Genomic DNA, 22,658 nt, shown 5'->3' with positions numbered 1-22,658 from the left:
AAGCTGGTGGCTTACATCTCATATAACCTGAAATAAAGGAGTCACTCACACATTCATAATCAATACAATTACTTCTACTTTACATGAATTAAGTAATTTGTATGGCATTACTGTTTGGGGCATTTGTATCCCTATTCAGAGCACTTCTTCAGTATTTCAGTCCCACTGATGGTAAAGGCAGGTGCATGCCAGTTACCCACAAAACCAAGGCAAAGCTCTATGGGGAAGTCTTTTATGTCCATCTAGATTTGAATTTGTAGTCCCTTTCCAATTACTGTGCTAATTGTTTAAGAGATTGCTAGACTAAAAAAGTTTTTAATCACTAATCTGTTTTTGAAAGGAACTTATGGGCTCAAAACCTGAACTACATACTTCTTAAATTAATTTTCTTCATGAATACTTCTTTCTCAATACAGATTTGTGAGTCAGAACACCCTACTGTGCTTGTTTCTTTGTCTTTTCTTCAAACACCTGGCCTATTATTCTCCTTTTTTTTTTTTTGCCCCAACAAAATCACTCACTCTTTGTAGGCAAGGTTCTGATGATATAATGTCACTGGAAATAAGGAAATTTATCCAACATGGCACCAGAACTGAACTTGAACCAGAGAAAAAAATGAAAAGATTTGACAATTTAGCCAAATGTAAGTCCTACAATAGAAATATTTTTCAATATTTTCTGAAGAGATACTAATATGCTTGCAGGATCTTCCAGCAAAACACCTCAAAATGTGATGTGGAGAGGAAAGTCAAGAGGTTTAATTTGAAGAGAAAAGTTTTTTCCTCAGTAGTTGTAGAAGATGGCTGGGGTGGGATTGTACTCAAATTTCTCTGTGGCTTTGAAAATTCTCCCATATATTTTTGCTTTCAGGAAAATCAGATAAACCAAATAAAACAACCAGGGCTTCAGGCCTGCTTCAGTTGAAATCTGTGCCAGGAAACAATCTTGATGTCACCCAGAGAAGATTTAGGCTGCAACCTTTCTTTATTCAGAAGAGAGGCATAGGGACATATCCTGCAGTCTCAATCCAGGTCAGTGCAGGCTTTGCCTAAATTAGGACTAAATAATTTATTGCACAAGGCAAGATAAAATGTCAGGAAATAATTGCAATCTTTAGTGTGAGACATGCTCTGTAAATGGCTGACTTGTTCAGGATATGGGAGGCTGCAGACCCCATTGCCCTGAGAAAGACTAGGAAAGCAAATGTCCCTGCTTGATTAGTAGCAAATAGCTGACCCCATGTGCAGCTATGAAACTAGACTGAAGGTTTTTCAATTAATAGCTCTCAAATTTTTTTTGAAATGTAATTTTAGTACTATATCCATAAAAGCTGGTAACTAAGCCTCTTTATTTAAAATTTAAACAAATTGAATAGATAAGCCTTCTTCCCTTGGTGTGATATTTCATTTTAAGGTAATAATAATTAACACATAAAACTTTCTGGGTTTTGGTTATGAGCACTCTGTGGTTCCTAAGCTGATTTCAAGTGTTGCCCTGAATGTTTATTCTGATAATGCCATTAGCTCTCACTGCTGGATTTCAAGTCACATGGAAGAATGGACATTTCTTGGAAGGACTTGTTAAAGCAGAAAAAATGAAATCACCTTAAAGAAAAACTCTTAATTTCAAAGTAAACCCAGATGAAACATCAGGAAGCTGTGTTCTCTACCTGTACCCATTGGGAACTGCTGATGATTGCAGACAGTGGCTTCTGCCCAGATGGCACAGGGCTGACAGCTTCTCCTTGACCATGAGCAAAACAGGCGATGCACTTACCTTTGCTGTTCTGCCATCTCTCACATTGGGCAAGTAGCTTGAAGCTGCAGAGCCATGCAGCAGTGTGCACCAAAGGAGACAGTCCTGGCCTCAGTGTGACACTGGGAAGAGTTCACAGCTGGCAGGAGAGTGGTGCCCAGCAGGTGCTTGGCTGTGGTCTCAGCAGGAGAGGAGGATGTCTTGGAGAAGTGTGCCTTCTTGTAAGGAGAATGAAGACAGGGCAGCACCCAAGCTGGCAAGGCTTGGGAGCCAACCCTGCTGTCCAGCCCTGCAGTTCCCACTCTGGTGCTGAAGTAGCTTGGTGTGCTGGGTGGAGGTAGCAGCTCCCAGCTCTGGCAGGAGCTGTCATGCACTTGAGTGAAGTTGCTTGCCTCTGTGTGTTTAATTGCTGTCCCTGAAATTATTTCTGACCATAACTATTGGAAAAGCTTTGTTGATAGATAAATGTTATCTCTGATGTAACTGCTAAAATTTAGCTTGTGAATTTGATTCCCCCAAACCTGAGTGAGATAGGCCCTCTGGTCAGTGATGAAGATTTTGTTGATAAAACAGAACCTACTATTTCATGCAATGTATTACATCAGCCTTCAGCTCTTATTTTTCACATGCTGCTTCTGGTGAACTTGTCTATGAATATAATTTGGCAAAAATACCCAGGTTTTATTATTATTGCAGAGTTCTTTTCCTGATGACTTATGGCAAATGCAGGACAGTTTCTGATACTTTAAATGAAACAGTGAGTCTCCTTTCCCACAGAACCTCTCTGCATTGCAAGAGAGAGACACTTGTGGCAAGGAACGATACCACAGAAGCTTGTACAGAACAGGAGTTGTGTAATGACAGTTTTCAAGCCATTAACCTACTTAAAAGGTTTATTTGGAACAAACTCAACACTTGAGTGGATACCGTGTTGTGCTGCCAGTTGGCAGCCTGGGCCATGAGAGTGGACTGGTGGAAGCAAATAGCTGTTGTGGAAGAAACACACTCAAACTTTGTGTGAGAGGTCCTGCTTGCTTTACTTCCACAGTCTCCTGCTGCTTGACACACACTGCAGCCCTGCTGTAACTCCAGTAGGGAGCTGGCTTTTCCAACAGCTGAAATACCACCACCTTCTCCTGCTTGTGCTACCAGTGAGGTCTGTGAACTCAACAGAAATAATTCCACTCTTGTGGAAAGTGATGAGTATTTGTCTTTAGCCCAGCAAACTTCCTTCTCTGTCCTGGAGCTAAGTACAAGCTCAGTGCAGTCTCCAGAAGCAGCAGTGATGTTGCTGGAGCTCTGCACCTCAAACTCTAGCTGAGAACTCAACTGTGTACTCTTAAGAGTAGGCCTAGAGCTGCCTTGAGAAAGGTCTGAAATGCACAAAATCTTTTCTGTGTAAATGTGTTTGAGGACAGTTTTGAGAAAACAGGCAGCATCACTGGAGGAGTTCCATGCTGTCTCATCAACCACAGGAACAGATTTTGCTCGGACCTCTGCTGCAGGTGTGGGAAAGGTGATCTCCATGTGCAGCCAACCATTGGCTTTTCTTAAGTTGCTGTGAAACAAAAATTAGCACTTGTATAACTCTGCCATTTGCACAGTGTCGTGTTTGTTTAATGAGTCCTCACAACAGCCCTGTGAGGTAGGCAAGTGAGCTGCAAAAGGAGAATACGATGAGATGACCTGTCCTCACTTTTCACTACAGCACCAGGAGGATACTGCATATCCTCACTTTACACTAAAGCATCAGACCTGTGGAAAGTTGTTCTCAGTCCCATGTTCTGGATGGGGAAGTTCAGCAAAGACTTTAAAATGACCTGTAATGGAGTCCAGGATTGTGATGGACTGCAGACTCCTGCTCAGTAAGGCCTCTGTTTTCACTCATTTCAACATTGGTCCAAGGAAGAATTTAACATTTCACATTGAGTACTCATTTCCATTTTGAAACTACTCAAGGCATGAAATATCTCAAAATATGCAAGTAATCTGTTAACTTACTGATCTGGTAATGTGTGCCAGAAATCTTCCTAAAATATTCAGCAACCTCATATTTACAGCTATAAGCTACTTATTGACATGTATATACATACACAGAGACTAACAGACAATTTACTGCACGCTGCTAACCTACTTTCACAGGATACAGTTCATGTACAGAGGTTAAACTTTCTTAGTTAAGACATTGACACCCTGAACATAAAGCAAACTTTTTTAAAATTTGAAACAAGGTACTCTTTACACTAACCTAGTTCTGAATCAAAAGCCCATACTGAAAATAGTCCCCATCTCGTTCCTGCTAAGTCTGTCTAGAATGCAATATTTCACTGGCATTTGCACTTCAACATGAAGCATGGTCTCCAAGTTAATAACTGTGTGCTGATTCTCAAGTACTACATGTAAGAGTTCCTCCTGAGAAGTTAAGAATTGCTTAGAAAAGTGGTTATTTCTACAAAGAATTTTGAGCCTTTGGACTAGCTTCTGGTGAGTTCGGTGATTTCAAAGCTTCAGATTCATGTTAGCCTGATTTACACAGATGAGATAGTTCCTGCTTCTGTTTCTGCAGTGCAAGAAATGATACAAGCCAATTTACTGCCTGATTTCATGTTGTAATGAAGGAAAACAATATTTAGCAGGTTTATTTCCTTTCAGTCTGTTACTGAAGCTGCAGGAAATACAGCTCTGTGTGTGTGTGTGTGTTTTCTTTTTTTAAATGTGTCTCTCTAATGAGAGCTACTTATTGGAGAAGGCATTCACTTTCCCCTCCGTGGCTGTAGTCTGTGGGAGAGCTCCTAACAAAGTTCTTTGTTAGTGTTTGTAAGACTGGAGATGAGGTTTAATTGAGGGATTTGTGCTGAATGTTCTTTCGCTTTGAGTCTTAGTGCTGCAATGCTTGACGTTTTCCTTTCAACTGCTGCTGGATCAGTGAAGGCAGTGAGAACAGGGTCTGACGGGGGTCCAGGAGCTTTCATTAGTACTGAAGCTGTTGTCACGAGAGGATTTAAAGCATTGAGAAACCTGTATTTGAAAGAAGTCAATATTACCCAAATGAAGAATTGTTTTGGAGAACAAATACTGAGTTGCAGCTTCCCCCCAACAAAGTATTAGGGAAAAAAGTTCCAAAATATCCAATTTTTTCCAAATGTATGTTTTTTTAGCTTTATTTTGCAGTATAGTGTCTTGCCCTTTAAAAAAAAAAAAAAAAGCAGCAGAAAATCCCACCCTAAATAAAAAACCAAAACACTTTTAAATAAAATGAGCAAGAGATGATCAGGCATGGCATGCAGATACCAAAACTAGCAACCATTTGCTGAACCCCTCATGCTAAATCCTTTCTAAACAAACCTTGGATGCTGTAGATCAGCCTGTTCTGTGAAAGCAATAAACCACCTCATAAAAAGGCCAGTTTATATAGCTGTTTATGCAGGCAATTTGTTCAGATCAATTGATTTCATGTGAAAAGCATTTGTTTGCCTGTTAATGTAGTACTAAGATACAAGCTCTAATTTCAGCAAGAGTGCTATCTTCTATTTTCTTATATATTTGTATATACCTACATATAATATATATTTATGTATTTTATATATAATGCATTTATACTTGAGAGTGAGATAGAAGGATGGAGCTGCAGCCACGCAGGTCACAGCAGTCTGTATGAAGACTAGAGTTCAGTGAGACCAAAATTGCAGTAAGTATGCACAATTTGTCTTCCATAAGCAATTACATATTAAGATTTTATTAGTATTACTTAAACCCAAGTCTAGCTGTTCCTAATCAAGTGATCCTACACAGGAACTAACCCATTTTAGTAAGTTTATTGAGAACATCTGAGTAGCAAAATAATAGAAAAGCAGCATTTTAAACAATTTTGAGATTTAGAAAAAAAGAAAATTATTCTATACCTTCCAAAATGTGGATTTAATATAGGATTTCTGAAGAGAGAAGTCCAGGTAAGACTGCTGAGGCCAAATGGCCCTAAGGTTGAAGGACTAAAAGCTGGGGACATGGACGGCACAGCCAATGTGGAAAGAGGCATTGACCTCCATGTGTGATCTAGGAGGGGAGAATGACTCAGTGGAACATCCAAAAATAGACCAAGTGGGTGCGTTAAGGAGATTCCCGGAACAGTCCCCAGAATTTCATTTTTTTCACGTTTCCTCCACTTTGCCCTTCTGTTTTGGAACCAGACCTTCAACAAGAAATTATAAAGGCATTAGCTGAACTTACTCTGCAGTTTGTCTTACCAGATACTACAGCACGTATTGATATGGATGGCAAAATAATTACTGTTAAACCAAACCTCACTTCTTTAATATAAAAGATCTTTTCATAAAGGCCTTAGTGGGTTTATTACAAAATAAATCACTTTTCAGTACTGTAAATTTGACTACTCTTTGACTGAAGAGTCACAAAGGTTTTAAAGCCATTGTCATATATTAATGTATCACCTGAAATGCAAAAGCAATTATTAAAAAATTATCATTCTTCCTTTCAAAACCTATTTATTGAAAGTTACATTTCAACAAAGCCACTCAAGAGGCGGCAATTACAATACAGTGCAAAAATTGTTTTCCAGAAGTTTTAAATAGCATCTACAGTATTTAAAAACCAGGTTTTGAGGGACCCAGCTTGCTTTACCTCAGCCATGCCCTAAGACCATTTCCAGCAGTAACTTACCTTCAGGTGCTTGAATGTCATGAAGTGTGTTGGGAGAAAAGCCCTGCACACACCAGGGCACTGATCCCCAAACAAGGCTGCGGCACACCCCGGCCTTGCTGTCCCAAGCCTGATGTTGTTTCTTTCTGTCAATTGACAGAGGCACAACTGACTCTTTCAAAGCACTTGCTCTGGGTTCTCAGGATCCAGCTGAAGTACTGTGCTAGTCCTTCCATTGCAGGCAGTATATTTACACTGGAAAGCTGCTGTTCTCCTGGCAGAGGGATTTACACCCCTTAGGTTGAGTCTGTAACACAGAACTGTCTCGCTCACAGGCAGTCGGCAGAGGGAGGTGCGCTCGTCAGAAAATCACAACATCAACATTTTGAAGTTGGTACTTGAAATTCTTGAGTTGGCAAGACTCATTCTTTGGTTTTTCCTCCAGCAACCATCAGCTTTCAGTAGTCAGATGTCTGACAAAGGGATATCTGAACCTGTGAAATGCCAGGCAGCTATGCCTGCATGGCAGTGAGGACTAGATACTCCATCAGTATTAGTCCAAGACAGGGGTCTGGTAAGGAAAACTAAATTACTGGGATCAGATTAATTTAATTCCCTGTTAATCAGTAATCCCAAATATTTGTAAGTGGAGCTTACCTAAGATCTCACAGGAGAAGACCACCAACTCTAAGGTATTAGTGTTTTCTATGAGAAATATCCAGTTGAAAAGGCAATACCTCTCTCACACTGAGACATGCAGATAACAGCCTTTCCTAAAAAGGATAAATGCTGCAAGAGTGTTCATGTCCTTACTAAATCTTAGCACTGTTTTTCAATCTGTTCTTCATAAAGAAGCCTAAGACAAAATTAAATGTCTGCTTTTCTGCTTTCTCTATCCTAAAGCAAATCCATTTGATCACTGAGACATGCACTTTGACTACAAAATAATTTTTTTTAATGTTACAGGTAATTTTGGGCTTAACTCCAAAATGTAATTGTCTCTCAGATTTTGTATTTCTCAAACTGGAAGGAAATACCAGCATAGACAACTAATAATTACCTTTAGAAAAAAGCTGGCTTTCCATTCCTTATTTATACAAACCCATCAGTTCAAGGGGTAACAGGAGTAGACCAATGCCTCATACCTTAGACTGACATGACCAACAGCTTTCAAAATTTACTGCACACATTATAGTCACTAACATTCAGATTAGTCAGCTTGAACCATTTGTTAAGTAGTTTTCCTTTGCTTCCAATAAAAGCCTTAACTTGCCTTTATTCTATTTTCAGACACTTCTGAAGTGACAAACTAACCATAACAGAAACTGCTATACCAGTCTTAAGTTTTTTATGACTGTAATATCAATGGCAAAATACTCTAGAAAAAAGTATTACTTAATACTCAAAAACAAGTTTTAAACCATCAAGTTTTGAATTGCATGCTAAATATTACCCAGATTATATTTGCAATAGTAGCATCATGCATATCTGACAAGAGATTCAGGTCTTTTATAAAGGAAAATGTGAGCATGTAAAATTTGGTTGCTTTCTTGCTGTAATTTTCTGTAAAAATGTATCCTATTTAATTGATGTAATACCTAATGATGCTAGAAAGATACATAGATGTGCATAACTGTATCATGTTTCTGCTGTAAGTGAACAAGAGGATTGTAATGAAAGAATATGACAAGGATTTCTTGATCAGTTATATCTGTAAGCCAATGTTTTAAAACTGATGCAGTTTATGGCAATGAAATACCCATGAAACGTTTTACCCTTCACGTTAAACAAGATAAAAGATTTCTTTAACTTTTTTCTTATTTTCTTTTCTTTCTTAACTTTTTCTTATTTTCTTTCTAACAATATGAATAATGAGAAACATGAATGGCAACAGTAGGTGCAAATGCTATTGAAGAGCAATCCCAACGTGGCTCCAGGTTATGAAAAGGTTTTGCAGACTCTCTGACTATGTCTTTCCCAAGGTAAGGAATCTTATTGGGAAGGATTTATCCCTTATTCTATAGAAGCAAATAAGAGGGTTGTTGGATGAGGGAGATCTCTTTGAAGTGTTGATGGAATGTGCATATATCCATGCAATTTTTTTTCTTATTTGTTCATTGTCATGTAAGACTAAAAAGGAGGAACAGTGCAGTGGCTGGTACCCATTTCAGCTGGTTTCTCCCCAGAAAGGCAAACCTCCATTTGTAAAACACACTGAGGTGAAGAAATAGTCTGCACTGAGTAAGAATAATTTCTTGAGTTTACACTTGACTAAGTAAAGTGATGCCCCTTTCCATGTCAGCTGATTCAGCCAGGTAACATGGGAGAGGGTTGCAAGTTTTCATTTCACACAGGATGCCTTACAGAGCAACTATGAGCATGGACAAGTATTTGGTAATTATGGTAGTTTAAGGACAGTACCTCATTGTTATTCCTTCACATCTCCTTCCCTCCAGGCTGAGCCCAGTTTCCCACAGGACAGGAGCTGGGCCTTGGCCCTGTGCAGTGCAAGCTCACACTAAACAACTGTGCTGACTCCATGCTACATGCTCAGGAGACTTGGATTAAGGCCTAACAGATTAAGGAGGCAAAGATGTACCAGGAACAGCTCTTTGCTGCTCCTTCCATCCCCTGGGGATGCATCAATTCTCGTTAATTTTCTTGTTAATTTTCTTGTTAATTCCTTTTTGGCTCCATCAAACACAAACATTTCATTTTTGTTTTTTTTTTTTTTTTCCTAGATGAGTCAATAGGAGATGAGTTCCTCTTTGCCATGTACCATCACACCATTTCTTCACAGGGTCTACAGAGTATGTACCCCACAAAGGGAATTTGACAGTAACATTTAAAGTAACAACTTTTCACCCATGTCTTTTTCATTGTTAGATGGTATGTTCAATTGTCAGAGACTGGAGGTTTTAGTCATTGTTGGTGTTAGGAAGAGTGGAGGGTACATAATTTCCCCCAAGTCCACAAAAGAGAACTGAAAAGCTCATCTAAGTATTCTTTGAGTCAATTACAAAGTATCATTCATACTTCTAATGCCTTTTTTGAAGATGGTGCATATTAAAAAGCTAAAAAAGTTACAGTTTTACAAACTGTAACTGTGGTGTGAACCATCACAGATCCAGTGACTGGAGTAATGACAAAGTATACAAACAAGGATCTGGCATTTACAGTATCAAAGCTATGCAGTAGTAAGCAGGACTGTCACACTGAGCAGCTGCACCAGTTCTCAGTCTTTCACAAGTAGGCACATACCCAGAGTTGTGCTGGAACAGTCAATATCTGATCTACAGCACAAGCTAAATTTAATTTAATTGTCATTTGCAGCTTCTAAATACTTGAAAGCCTTGGCACCTTATAAAACAATTCTTTTTTTTGCTATAATTTCTATATAAAAAGGGGATTTCTAGGTTATCAAAAGATGAATCTAAAGAAAAGGGTTTTTAAGGGATATTGTTAAGCAGGAGTGCATAGAGTCAGGAAAAGTTACTAAGAGTCGTTTGTAGTTTAAGCAAACTGCAGCCTACAAGGGATTAGTGTCTGTCTAAGCATGCTGAAGTTCTACAGGCATTGCTGCAACTACAGCCCAGCTGGGCATAAAATTCTCCTGCACAGGACCTGACTGTCATATTTTAATGTCAGATTCATCTTTCATTTGTTTTTACCAGTCATTTAGAAGCGTTTTTAGTTTTATTAAGCTAAGTTAGACTGAGAGAAGGATGTTAACTCTGCAGCCTCAGTAAATAACTTTGAATGCCCCACAGGACCCTCATTTTCTGTAAACAACCTAATTTATGCTTTTTTATTCCTGCCTTTTCATCCATGAGGGCGGCAGCACAAGCGAGAGTGAAGCGCAACCGGGGAATGTCCCTGAGCCGCCGCTTCCCCGCCAGGGAGGTAACGCGCCCCTTCCTCCGTCCCTTCAGCACCACCCGCCGCGGACAGGACGCGGGCCCGGCGCCGCCGCTGTTCCGTTCTCGCCCGGCGGAAAAAGAGGGAAAACGCTCTGTGTTCAACCCTCTCTTGCCCCACGTCCCCTCCGGCACTCACCTGCACCCGGGCTTCCGTCAGGTCGAGGCGCAGGGCCAGCTCCTCTCTGCGGGAAGAGCACTCAGTTAGAGCCGGAGCTTGCCCGCCGCCCCGGCACGGCCGCGCCCGCCCCTCCCGCCGCTACCTGGTGAACACGTCGGGGTAGTGGGACTTGCAGAAGGCGCGCTCCAGCTCCTCCAGCTGGAACGTGCTGAACGTGGTGCGGTACCGCCGCTGCTTCCTCTTCACCGGACCCGGTGCCTCGGAGCCAGGCGGGCGCTCCTCACGCTCCTCCGCCTGCGGCTCCTCCGCAGGGCTACGCGCTCGGCCGGGCCGCGGCGTCTCCGCGCGTTCCGCGCCTGAGGGAGATAACCGCGGAGTTACTGAGGCGGGCGGGCGTGGAACTACCCCGCTCCCCCTCGCCGGGCTGCCTCTCACCGTGCCGCCCTCCCTGCCTCCCCTCACCGTGCCGGCCCGCGGCGGGGCCCCGGCCCAGGATGCTGTCGATGAAGTAGGAGGTGAGGAGGTGCAGGGCCGGCGGGGCGGCGGGGGCCGCGCTCTGCATGGCTGCGGGCAGGGCCCCCGCTCCGCGCCGCGCCGCGTTTTATGGGCGCGGGCAGCGCCCGGCTCCGCGCCCCGGCATTAGCATTTCATTAGCGCGTGGCGTCAAGGCCGGGGGTGGGACGCGCCGTGCCCCGCTCGCCGCCCAGGAGCCGGGCCACCTCCCCCGGGCGGGCACAGAGACGTTTCACCGCCCGTTCGCCTACGGCCGTTCACCGCCCTGGGGCCGTACCGCCCGCTCCCTCCGCTCCCGCAGGCCGGCGGTAACTTTTTGAAGCCTCGTTCGGGGGCGCGGAGCGGCTGCCGTGAAGTTGTGCCGGTGCCCGCCGCGGTGCGGGAGAGCCGTGCCCGGCTCCTCGAGAGGTGAGGATGGGTCCGCAGTGAGGGCTGAGGGACCCCGGCTGAGACCCAGGAGCGAGGGAAAAGGGTCGCTAGTGTTTACCTTTATTGCTCCTCATGACCTTACACTTGTTGAATTCAGCTTTTTAAGGCTGACCTTGCAAAGTACCGTGTGCCAGCAGGTGAAGGGAAAGTGCACAAACCCGTGCAAGACTGAGTCCTTTTTGCTGGAGATCTCTAATTCCACTCCTCCTGTAATTATGCTATCGGTGCTGTTACAGCAATGGTTCCTCAACAGGAGGCCTGGAAATGTTTTCCTGCACAGGGAGACTTCCAGCAGTTTGGTGATCTTACAGTAGTGTACTGATAGAGACTGCCATAAATGAGATGACAAAATGACTTGAGCCTGAGATCTTGATTTTGGGGGATGAGAATGAAATATTACTTTCTAGAGAGTCTTACAGAGAGCACAGCACAAAACTGCTAAGAACCCCCAAACCCCAAAACCAGTGGCTGAAAGCTGAAGCCAGAAAAAATTAGATTAGAAATGAGGCAAAGATTTAAAAATCTGTGTGTTTATATCTAAGTTTTGAAACAAGAGTGGTGGAATTCTTTGTTCTCTGTCTTCATATCAAGTCTCAATTAGTTTACATTCTAGCTGAAGATGTAGATGCTGTCAGTGCAGAAATGCTTCCTGACTCTGTGACCTGTCAAAAATCTTTTGGTTACTCCTGGTATTGCAGCCCACAGGCAAATTTTTTCCAGTTTTTCCTTCTCTCCTCTCACCTCACTGGGGCTGTGTGACTGCTTTAATGCTTCTGTCTTTGTACTGACAGAACTCCTTGCTGTCTCTCTGTTCTGCTGCAGGGCTCTTCTTTGACTCAGACCTTGACTTTGTTCCTTTCACTACCATTTGGTTTGGCCTGGAGCAATACCTTTATGAACCTATTCCTGTGGCATGCTCTATGAGAAGGTTTGGGACAGCACTTTGTGATGCTACCTCTTGAAAAAGTAAGGTGCTTGTATGAAAGATGACTCTGGTAACATTTACAAAAAGTGGGTTTTTTTTTAACATGGTGGTTTTTTGACATTTCTTAGTTTATTGCCTTATTCATATCCTGATCTTAAGTTCTAAAGCCCAGACTGCCACATTCAACCTTAATTGTGTTCAAAGGCCTAGGGACTCATTTTTGTTGGGGAAAATAATGATTCTATGCATCTTATGGACCAAATGCTGTCAACTCCAGGAAACAAGATTTGAGTGATCTAATTTCCTCTGACTAAAGAAACTGTGAGAACTTCATAAGGAAAGCCTGGATGTGAAATAGCCAGTGATATGTTTGTTTTATAGTTACAGATGTGTTACAGTTGCACATGTGTCTATGGTCAAAGAGAAGCCCCTGCATCTTGGAGACCATGCCCAGGAATTCCAATGGGATCTCCCAAGAGCCAGAAGTGACTCATTTTTGTTATTTCTGTCTTCCATACAAACCAAATCCATGAACAACAGCAGATAAAGCTTCTGTGAGGAGCTTCAGGGGTGGCTTCTGTGAGAAGCTTTCTACACATTCAACAAGCAATACCAGCTGGCTCCAGGATGGGCCCACTGGCGGCCAAAGCTGAGTTCATCAGCAATGCTGGTAGCACCTCTGGGACAACAGAATTAAGAGGAAAAAACCTGCACAACAGCAACTGCAACCAGAGGGAGGAGTGAGAAAATGAGAAGAACAGCTCTGCAGACACCCAGGTCAGTGAAGAAGAATTGCAGGAGGTTCTCCAGGTGCCAGAGCAGAGATTGCCCTGCAGCCTGTGGTGCAAAGCTCTGGTGAGGCAGCTGTGTCCCTGGAGTCTGTGGGGATCCATGGTGGAGCAGAGATCCACCTGCAGTCCAGGGAGGACCCCAAGCTGGAGCAGGTGGATGTACCCAAAGGAGTTTATGACCTTGTGGGGGCAATGCAGGAGCTGGTTTGCTGGCAGAACTTGTGACCCTATTGGGCACCTAGTTAGGAACAGTCTGTTCCTGAAGGACTGCAGCCTGTGGTGGAAGAGACCCATACTGGAGAAGAGCCAGGACAGCTGACCCTACCTGACCAAAGGGGTATGACCAGAGCATATGATGTCTGCTCAGCCATAAAGGCTAAGGGAAAAGGATGTAGGGCGTTTATTGTTATGAAATTTGTCTTCTAGAACAGCTGCTGCATGGGCTGAAACCCTACTTCACCAAAAGTAGCTGGACATGGTCTGCTAATGGGAAATAGAGAATAAATCTTTCGTCTTCCTTTGCTTCTGTGCCTGACCCCTGCTTTTGCATTATTAAACTGTATTTATTTTAGCTCATTATTATTTTCACCCTATTTTCTCCCCTTTTTATCAAAGAGGGAAGACAGCAGCTTGGTAGGCAACTTGTGTTTAGACAAAGCCAACCCACAGTACATTTGTATTTTTCAGATGTCCTCAGGCAGATTGCATTTACACTGCTGACTGATGTTTGAGTTTTTATTTTGGATTTGTAATGTATCTTGTCATGAGCTGAGCAACCTATGTCATAATTGCTGCATAATGGCATTGAAGAATACCCCAAAAGAGTGTGATTTAATAACATTTTAATTACTTTGTGTTTAACCAACTTTGTTGCTACTGCTTTCTTGGTTTTCTGTGGCTCCCATACAAAGTAAAATGTGACAGATGACTCATATAGCTCACCTTGTCCATGGAGTGTTGGAAAGATGAAGGGAAGCATCTGTTTGTGGATGACATCAGAGCTCCAACTGCATGAGGGGCACTGGTGTTTGCTGTACTTGAAATGTCTCTTGGCATGTTGGTAATGTATTTCAGCATTCTTTATACTGCCTTACATATATAAATATATGTTAATGAAGTTTAATATTTAGGCTTAGAAAACAATCCTGTCCGTATCTACATTAAAAAAAAGTTCTGAGATTAAATGCATGATGAGGTTAACAGGAAAAATTTCTTGAGTGTGTACAAGGAGTTGGTTTGATAGCTCAGCATGGATCTTTATTGGCTTGAAGAAGGAAAATAGCTACTAACTTGAGAATTAAGTGCAAGACTTGGATAAAGCAGAAGTGATTCTGATGAGAGCTCTGCATTGACTGTGGTTGATGTCCTAGGAAGCAGATGAAAAGTGCTGAAAACCTTTAATGCCAGTATACCTCTTTGGATTGTTCATATTCTTATTAACACAACTGGTTTCTCATTCTGTTTCTGTTTTACACAGGGGCATGAAGATCTGCATGAACTTGAAGATCAGCACCTCTCTTTCATTTTATGGGATTAGATCTAGGTTGTGTGTGGCAGTCCTGTAAATACTGGGGAAATGCAAGACTGAATGTTGTGGTACAGCCTTAGTTGGTTTCTCTTAAACCAATTGATACTTATTATACCAGCAGCACCAGAGTGCAGTAACTCTTTTGTAATGGAATCACAGTAAGCTGGTTTCCCATTTCAGTTAATAACTTGTGAAAATAATGTAAGTGCTTTTTGCTGATTAGGCATACGTGACTGCTTGGAAAAGAATGTGTGTGAAGTACATGGCAATTCAGCTTCCCTTTCTGTGCTGCATATTCAAAAGCACAATAAAATATTAGTTGAAAGAAGAATAAGATAAGAATTGGAATGTTGCTGACTATGGAGAAGGCATTGTGTTGAGATGGCAGACACTGCTGTCACTGTGCTCATTCTGACCAGCCCACCTGGAGCAGATGTCCCTCTCTTGTGTCCCCATCCAAGCCACTTGGCAGTCTCACTTTCAGATCTCTTCCTTTCCCCTCTTCAGACCTTTGATTTTATGCAAACAAATAAATGGAGAGCCTCACTTTTCCCTTTATATAGTTGGTTCTTGAAGGAGATAGATAGATAGATAGATAGATAGATAGATAGATAGATAGATAGATAGATAGATAGATAGATAGATAGATAGATATAGATAGATCTTGAAAGGCTGGCATGTAAGATGTTCCTGTTGAAGTGACATGAAAGTGTTGCAAGATACTTGGAGTGACCTAAACATACTGCACTGGGTGTTCTCCCAGCAACTGCTCTAGTGCACTATTTCTTAAACCCTTCAGGTAAAAAGTGAAAAGCTCCTTGGTGCACAGGTACCTCTAGCAGTGCCTTTCTGATAAATTAATATTTACTGGATCTGCTAAAGCCACCCCTTTGGGGTTACAATTAAATGAGGCTCTCATCTCTTCTAAAGGGTAAAAGAAAAAGTATGTTTTAACACCTCAAAGTCTCTAGACTATGCATTTAAGGAGCAAAAAAATGGTAGCACCTAGGGTCCCAGAAGACCAAGAATAAGTAAAAATGATGCAATATTAATTTGTCTTTTCTTAGAAAATGCTAGATAATAGACTAAAACCCCATTTTTTATCTCTGTTTAAGGGTTTGTATTTTACTATTTCTGAGGGGTGTCAGTCCTCTATCATGTTTGCATATTCCTGGAGTGAAAATTACTTTTTTTTCAAATTACTTTTTTTAGGGGCTGACTATGAATGTTGGACTAGACTTGGAGGACCACATTCCTTCTTCCTTTGCTGGCCCTTGACAACAAATCACCACTTCTACATGCATCATTTATTTGTATGTGAAATTGGAATGGTCACACACTCTTTGCTACTAAATTATCTCTGGGAAAGCTGGGTCTGTTTAGAATAATGTTTAGAATAAACACAGCTGATGTTTACCCACTTACAATTGTAAAACGCGTTGTACAAAACCACTCTCAACTCCTAGCCTGACTTGGGTCACACTTTATGACTACATCGAATGGTTTACCTCTTTGGCAGAGCTTAAGGAAGGTGAACTCTGCGCTCCCTCTTGTGGCACAAGTAGAAATGTGAAGAAAGTTTGGGGAAAAACTGCCCGTGACAGTGAGCAAGTTGAATGTGTTCGTTTTACTTAGCATCTTTTGACAGAATAAAGTCAGATTTCTGATGTTACCCGAAGTGGTGTGAAAGTAAAAGGTTTTCTTAAGTCAAAAGACAGACCTGAAGCAAATAGCTCTCTTAAGCAAGGCTAAATGCTGGATTTTATCATAGCTTTCCAATAGTCAGGGAATGCAGAATGTGAAATACAGTTAGGTATATGCTCTGCTGATTGATTTTTACATATACACATGAAAGAACAGCTTAGGAATATTTACCTCATACTTGTTAAATTTTTATGTCACTTCCTGCAAATCTTTATGCCATTTGGTGTATCTTCCCCTTTCTTTTACTTCTTTGGTGTATTTGGTGTATTTTCCCCTTTCCCTTACTTCTTCTTCAGGTTTGTGATCCAATAGCAGAAAATTCATTCATTTTGTGATCCATTAGCCTGCCTGGCCCTAGATTTTACACAACATTGACATTAGATGTGCAAAGATACTGATCCCATAGGTGGAAATTATGTGCACTCTAGAGATGAGAAGAGGAATAGCAACAGAGATTACTACACCCCAGATTACTGCAGGTTGGTCTAACTCTGTAATGATGCTGTGTTTTTTTGGACTCCATAATGCCACTTGTGATAATGTGATTTTCTGGAAAAAATTATGCCCTCAGGGAAGAATTTTTTTAAACTTTGTAGTGAAGCATTATGCCAAGTCACCTGCAGCTTGAGGAGCCTGGTTTGAAGGGGACTTCACTATTTATGTTTATGTTTAGCTTCATGTCTTTGCCATGGACTGCAGTGTTACTGAACACACACATGTGGGAGTGCCAAGAGCTCCAGGACCCCTGGTACCCTGCAGTTGTCAACTGGTGCAAAGTCTAATCTTCAAGTTACTGAGAGGCAAGTGAGAAATATCAGAGAGGTGAGTAGTTATGTAGTTGTTAAAGATGTAACTGGTGTTACACAATTACAGGAAAAGATAAACAGGTCTAGCTCAATTATACAGAACTAACACCACAGAATGACTGTGGTTTTGGCCCAATAATAGTTTTAAGGAATGATGGTATTACTGCCTAAACATGTTCAAAATATTCTGCAGGTTATATCGTGACTTCCCTTCCCTGTTTGCCATAATTGTATCCATTAAGTGAAGGCAGCCTCCAATATCATCCAATATAATTAATAGTCTTGTGGACAGTATGAGCCATTGCTGTTGGTTAGATATAGTGGGATTTTGAGAAGGTGGGATGGAGTATTTTTCTCTACAGTAGTTGTTTTGGGCCCATGGTTTGGGTTTGTGCTGGATGCAGTGCTGATAGCTTAGAGATGTTTTTGTTACTGCTGAGCAGGGCTTGCCCTGAGCCCTCCCTGCTCCTCAGCCCACCCCAGCAGCCAGAGGCTGGGGGTGCACAAGGAGCTGGGAGGGGACACAGCCAGGACAGCTGACCCCAACTGACCCGAGGGATGTCCCAGACCATGGGGCCTCATCTTCAGCACAGAAATCTGGGGCAGAAGGAGGAAGGGGGCATTTGGAGTGATGGTGTTTGTCTTCCCCAGTCACTGTATATGTAATGCAGCCCTGCTGTCCTGGGGATGCTGAGAACCTGCATGCCTTGGCAAAGTGGGAAATGAGATCCTTGTTTTGATTTGCTTGTGTGTACAGCTTTTGCTTTCCTACGAAACTGTCTTTTTCTCAACAGGGAGTTCTCACATTTACTTTCTCTTTTACACATTCCACTGGGTGGCTGTGTGGTGCTTAGTTGCTGTCTGGTGTTAAACCGCAATAGTGGTGAAAATTTTAACATTAATGAAAGATTCTGTTTTTGATGTGGCTCACTTGGCAGTTCTGAGCAAAATTGCTTTGCATTTCTCTTTGCTGCAATATAAAGAATTTGAGTTTGCCTCAGAATGCTTATGTAGATATTTGTAGTTTTATTGCTGGGTAGAGGAAAAACCATGCAAAGAAATCAATATTTACCTCATCTGGATTAGAAGCCCTAAAGTCTTAGCTGTCTCTAAGCAATACAAGCCTTGAGTGAGCCACTTGGAATTATTTTCAGGGACTATAAACTGTTGTAAATGGGGAACACCTGAAGTATCTTGATTTTAAAAGTCACTTAGGAGCATCATCCAGAGCACCTTAAAGTGCATAAGTGTCTCATACTTTTCCAAGGTGCAGCTGTTATGGACCTGGGGATTTGCAGAGCTACAGAAATAAATATTTCAGTGGGGTGAAGTTTTGCTTGATGATGAGACATATTTCAAAACACACATGAGTATTCATTGTCCCCTTAAAACCTTTCATTGTATGAGCAGTAGAAGATGGATGCTTAAGTAAAGAAGTGGATTACCTACAGAAGTGGATGAAAGCTCTCACAGAGAATTGGAGCAACAAAAAACAATAAAAGATGTTCTACTTAATTAAAAAAAAGTCAGTGAACCAGACCGAATTTAAATAGTTTCTATGAAAAATCAATCTCTTGGATGTTAGAGGTGTGAGCTGCTGTTTGCCATTGTGGTGCAGTTGTTCCAGCTACTATCAGCTTTGGAATGTACTAACTACAATTTGAAGTCTAAGGGACAAATCTGTTTCTTTCTTTTCATCCTTAAATGCCTCACTGATGCTATCCCCAGGATAAATGATTAAAAGTGTGGCCTGCAGAGCCCTGAGGTTAAAATAAATAACTGGTGTCATGAGCTCCTGTTTCAATACTTTCGGTCTTGGAGCTGTTCAGGAAACACCTTTGTCCACTGCTCCCAGTACCTGCAAGTAATAAATCCTTTTTTTCCTCTTTAAAATGAAGACCTGAGCTTCTGATGGGATCATGTGAGTCTAGTAATTGGATCTTTAAAACAGACCCATGAAATAGTGCAGCACTTGTGGTGAGTTATGGGAGTGCTGACAGTGCTTTAAACAAGGGCTCTGTTATAATTCTTGCTGCCCATTTCCTGGTGAACACGGACATGTGCTGCTCTCCTTCCTAGGATAGAGGCGAGGGTGTTACAATTATTGAGAAATGAAGAAGAGATTTATTTTTACATTAACCTGCTACATAAATATCTTTTATACTGTTCAGCTGATTCACAGTCCTCATTAAGGGATTAAACTTGCTAGTTTGTCTCTTTATCATGTTGATAGACCTGTTAAATGAAAGCCTGAGAAATCAGACAGTTCAGTCCTGTGGCCAATGGCAGCTTTTCTCAGCAAAGATTTCTGGCTGGGTTGTACGTGCCAAATGTTCAGGCAGCCCGTGCTTATCAGCATCCATTATACTTTTTGTTGACTTGGACCATTAATAACCTGTCAGATTAGGTAATTAGGCTGTCTCGAGTAGCCAGGGAAAATTGTTTTTCCTAACTGATGGTATGGGTTGTGCAGTTGTGCAGATAAGCACTTGGTCAAACGGCAGTTCAGGCAATTTTTAACTGGCCTTGCTGATGAATGCAAAAGTAGTGCTGAGACATGAGGGACAACAGAGGGACAGGCACAAAATAAAATTACCTGCCACTTTTGAAATTCTCTCAAATAAGATACTGCTTACTGTTCTGGTTCTGAAAATCTGCATGTAGGAGTAACTATTTAAATTTCAATGCTGTGATGGTTTAACAAGCATTGTTTCCTTATTCTGAATTAAAACTCATCCCAGACTTGGTGGAATTAGAGGAATTCTCTCAAGAAGGTGTCATTTGACACTGCGGTAAGCTGGTGTAGTAAAGCGGGCTGCTGGTAGTACCCATTACTGTTCTGAGATTCTCTTTCTTAAGTGATCTTTTTGCTTTGGCACTGATGGAGTCTGTTGTGCCCAGGAAATGCTTCAGCAGTTAGTAGGTGCAGGAAAGGTCTGTTTATTCTGTTGAATCTGGGATCCCAGCTCTTGGGTGTTTTAAGAGGGAATTTAATATACTCATTCCTCTGACTTGGAATGACATCTGGGAGGGAAGGAAACCAGCACAAAACCAGTAATAGTTCAGACCTGGTTGTACTGATGCTGACAGATTGCCACAGTGGGTTGAGATGGTGGCTCAGCTGCCCTGTCCTATTGACTCACAGGGACAGGGAGAAAATAAGTTGTGCTTGTGTGAAGGAGGTGGATGGATGAGGTGGGAGAGGGCTGGAATGACTGCTACACTTGTAGATCTTGAAAGACATGACTTGTTCTGGCTGACACCAACCTCTGCATGCTCATCTTGTAGCCCAGGTGGGTGGAGTGGATCTGCACCCTGACTGCCTCTATTGAGCCTTGTTCCTCCACTCCAGGTGCTTGACAGAGACTCGTAGCTGTTTGCCATCCTTTGCCAGAGACCACTGAGATTTATGTGACATAAACTTAAGCACCTCAGATTAAAAATACTTCCTGACAGCCAGCCCTGCCCAGAATATATAGTAGAGGAGACTGAAAGCTTCTTCCTCCAGGGAGAGGTCACTGAAAATGTTATGTTTTCCTTGTTCCCTGATATTGCCTCAGTAGATATGCACAGGACAGCAGCCAGGCCAGGATAAGGCTGGTCCTTACCTTGCAGAAATAGTGTAGGGACCCTAAAAGGAACTAAGTTTCCTGTTTGAGTGATGGCACATGCCTCAGTGTCCAGGGAATGATATGCTTTTGCAATTTTTTGCAGAGCCTTAAAGGATGATGAAGATTTCTCTTCTTAATGTCACTGAGGAAGTTTTGGTGAACTTCTGGCTGATAAAAATAGATGTGTTTAAATGGTCTAATTTTGATTTACTGTCTGAGATTCATTGGTGTGGGCTTCAGTGATTGGGTGTTTAGAGTGGGTTCAAAGGTAGGAGACAGTTGATGTGTGGACAACAATCCATTAGAAGCCAGCTTTATCCAGCACTGACATGGTTTAAACCATGGTTGGTTTATGGAAGTGAGTGGATTGAGTCTATTGAACTTTTCACTTAAAACAGGACGTAAATCCCCTTGCTTTGAAGTTCAGCAATAGGACTTAAACTCCAGCAGTTCTCCTCTTTTATTTTCAGGATGGACTTCACTTTTCCTTAACACAGGTACAGGATTTGAGCTAGCTCATTCATTCAGAGCCTGCACTCCAGCTTCTTTTGCCTTCCTTCTCTCTTCTTCACTTGTGGAAGGAGTCCCTGCCCATCTCTGAGATCCCTTCCAACCCAAACTATTCTGTGATTATTTGAATCCCATTGTGGCTTTTCCATGACCTGTCCCCGCGCTGTTCGCCGGCGATGGAGAGACAGGAGAGCCCGAGCCCTGCCGACTGCCTTTGAGGGGCCGGTGGCCGCGGTGTCCCTGTGGCGGTGTCCCGGCACCATCGCTTGTGTCGGGCACCGCGCGGTGTCGCCGCAGGCCGCTGCGAGCGCCGGAACCGCGCGGTAGCCGCTGCCCAGCCCGGCTCCCATCGAGCCCCCGGGGCTCCGCAGCTCTTGGCGCTCCCCCTGTGGGTTTATGTTCTGGCTGCTTTAAAAACGCCATCTCTGCTGCTGCCCGCCTGCTTTTTGTGATCGCAGGAGCCTCAATCGTGTCCGAAAACTTTGCTGCGTCGTTCCAGGAAAGCAGCTGAAATGAGCTTGTTTGGGGCATCAAATAGTGTAATAACTAAGAAAAAAATGAAAAGCAAATGGACACGGCAAGAAGGGAGCTGCTGTGTCCTTCCTTATCTAAACTTGTTGTTCAGTCTTTATGAAAACTATGCTGTACTTGCTTTCTATGGAAACTCCAAGGAGGAAAAGGTAAAAATAAATGGTTTAGTAGAATCTAGAGGTGAATTTTACATAAAATTTACCAGGTTATAAATAGCTCTTATAAAGGTTGTTGTGGTTTAACCCCAGGCACCAAGTAACACACAGCTGGGATGGGGAGGAGAATAGGGAAAAGGTAAAACATGAATTGGGAAAAGAACAGTGTAAGTTTTGAACAGTTCTGGTCAGGAATAAACAAAGGAAGAATAATTTTAGTACAATGAAGAAAAATTGGCCCCTATGGCTTGGAGGATAGGAAAAAAACTGCAAAGTGCAGCCACAGGCTCCAAAATCTCAAACTCACAGAGGTAACAGAAAGTGCTTATCTGGATCATTCACATTTCAGGTCTGTACTTACACCAGAGGCAAATGTACTGACTCCAGTGTTTGCAGGTAGAGGAAGGTATAGAAATCTCTAAAAATAGATTACTGCACAGTAAGGTTAGGAAAAATAAACAACACTAAAACTGCTTAGTGGGTACAGTAAATTGTTGCAGTAAAAAAGGATCATTCAAGGATAAAGAAAGTACAAGAAAGAGCTCGGGCATAATACTGGAATATCTAAGTTATTGTTGTTTTACAAGATGTTGGGAAATATGAAATTTAAATTCTACTGCAAAGAGATGTTAGCCACCCTGGGGTGCAGAACATCAACAAAGGGATCAACAAAGCTTTGTATGCTCCTGTCTACTGCAGATCGTAC

General features: G+C 42.2%; 1 protein-coding gene across 1 annotated transcript; it reads right to left on the bottom strand.

The window, feature by feature from the left end:
* Positions 1–2,765: 2,765 nt before the first annotated feature.
* Positions 2,766–21,689, bottom strand: LOC108962051 (homeobox protein ARX-like). Its single transcript, XM_050974579.1, has 7 exons — positions 21,419–21,689; positions 12,930–12,995; positions 11,214–11,408; positions 10,592–10,946; positions 10,276–10,513; positions 5,658–5,950; positions 2,766–4,773 (listed from the first exon to the last, which is right to left on the bottom strand). The coding sequence occupies exons 1-7, from the start codon at positions 21,687–21,689 to the stop codon at positions 4,548–4,550; spliced, it is 1,644 nt and encodes a 547-aa protein (XP_050830536.1). The 3' UTR covers positions 2,766–4,547.
* Between the last annotated feature and the right edge of the window lie 969 nt (positions 21,690–22,658).

Source organism: Serinus canaria, chromosome 4A (genome assembly GCF_022539315.1).
Source record: "Serinus canaria isolate serCan28SL12 chromosome 4A, serCan2020, whole genome shotgun sequence".
Taxonomy (NCBI): Eukaryota; Metazoa; Chordata; class Aves; order Passeriformes; family Fringillidae; genus Serinus; species Serinus canaria.
The sequence above is the reverse complement of the archived record's forward strand: the minus strand, read 5'-3'. Positions and strand labels throughout refer to the sequence as shown.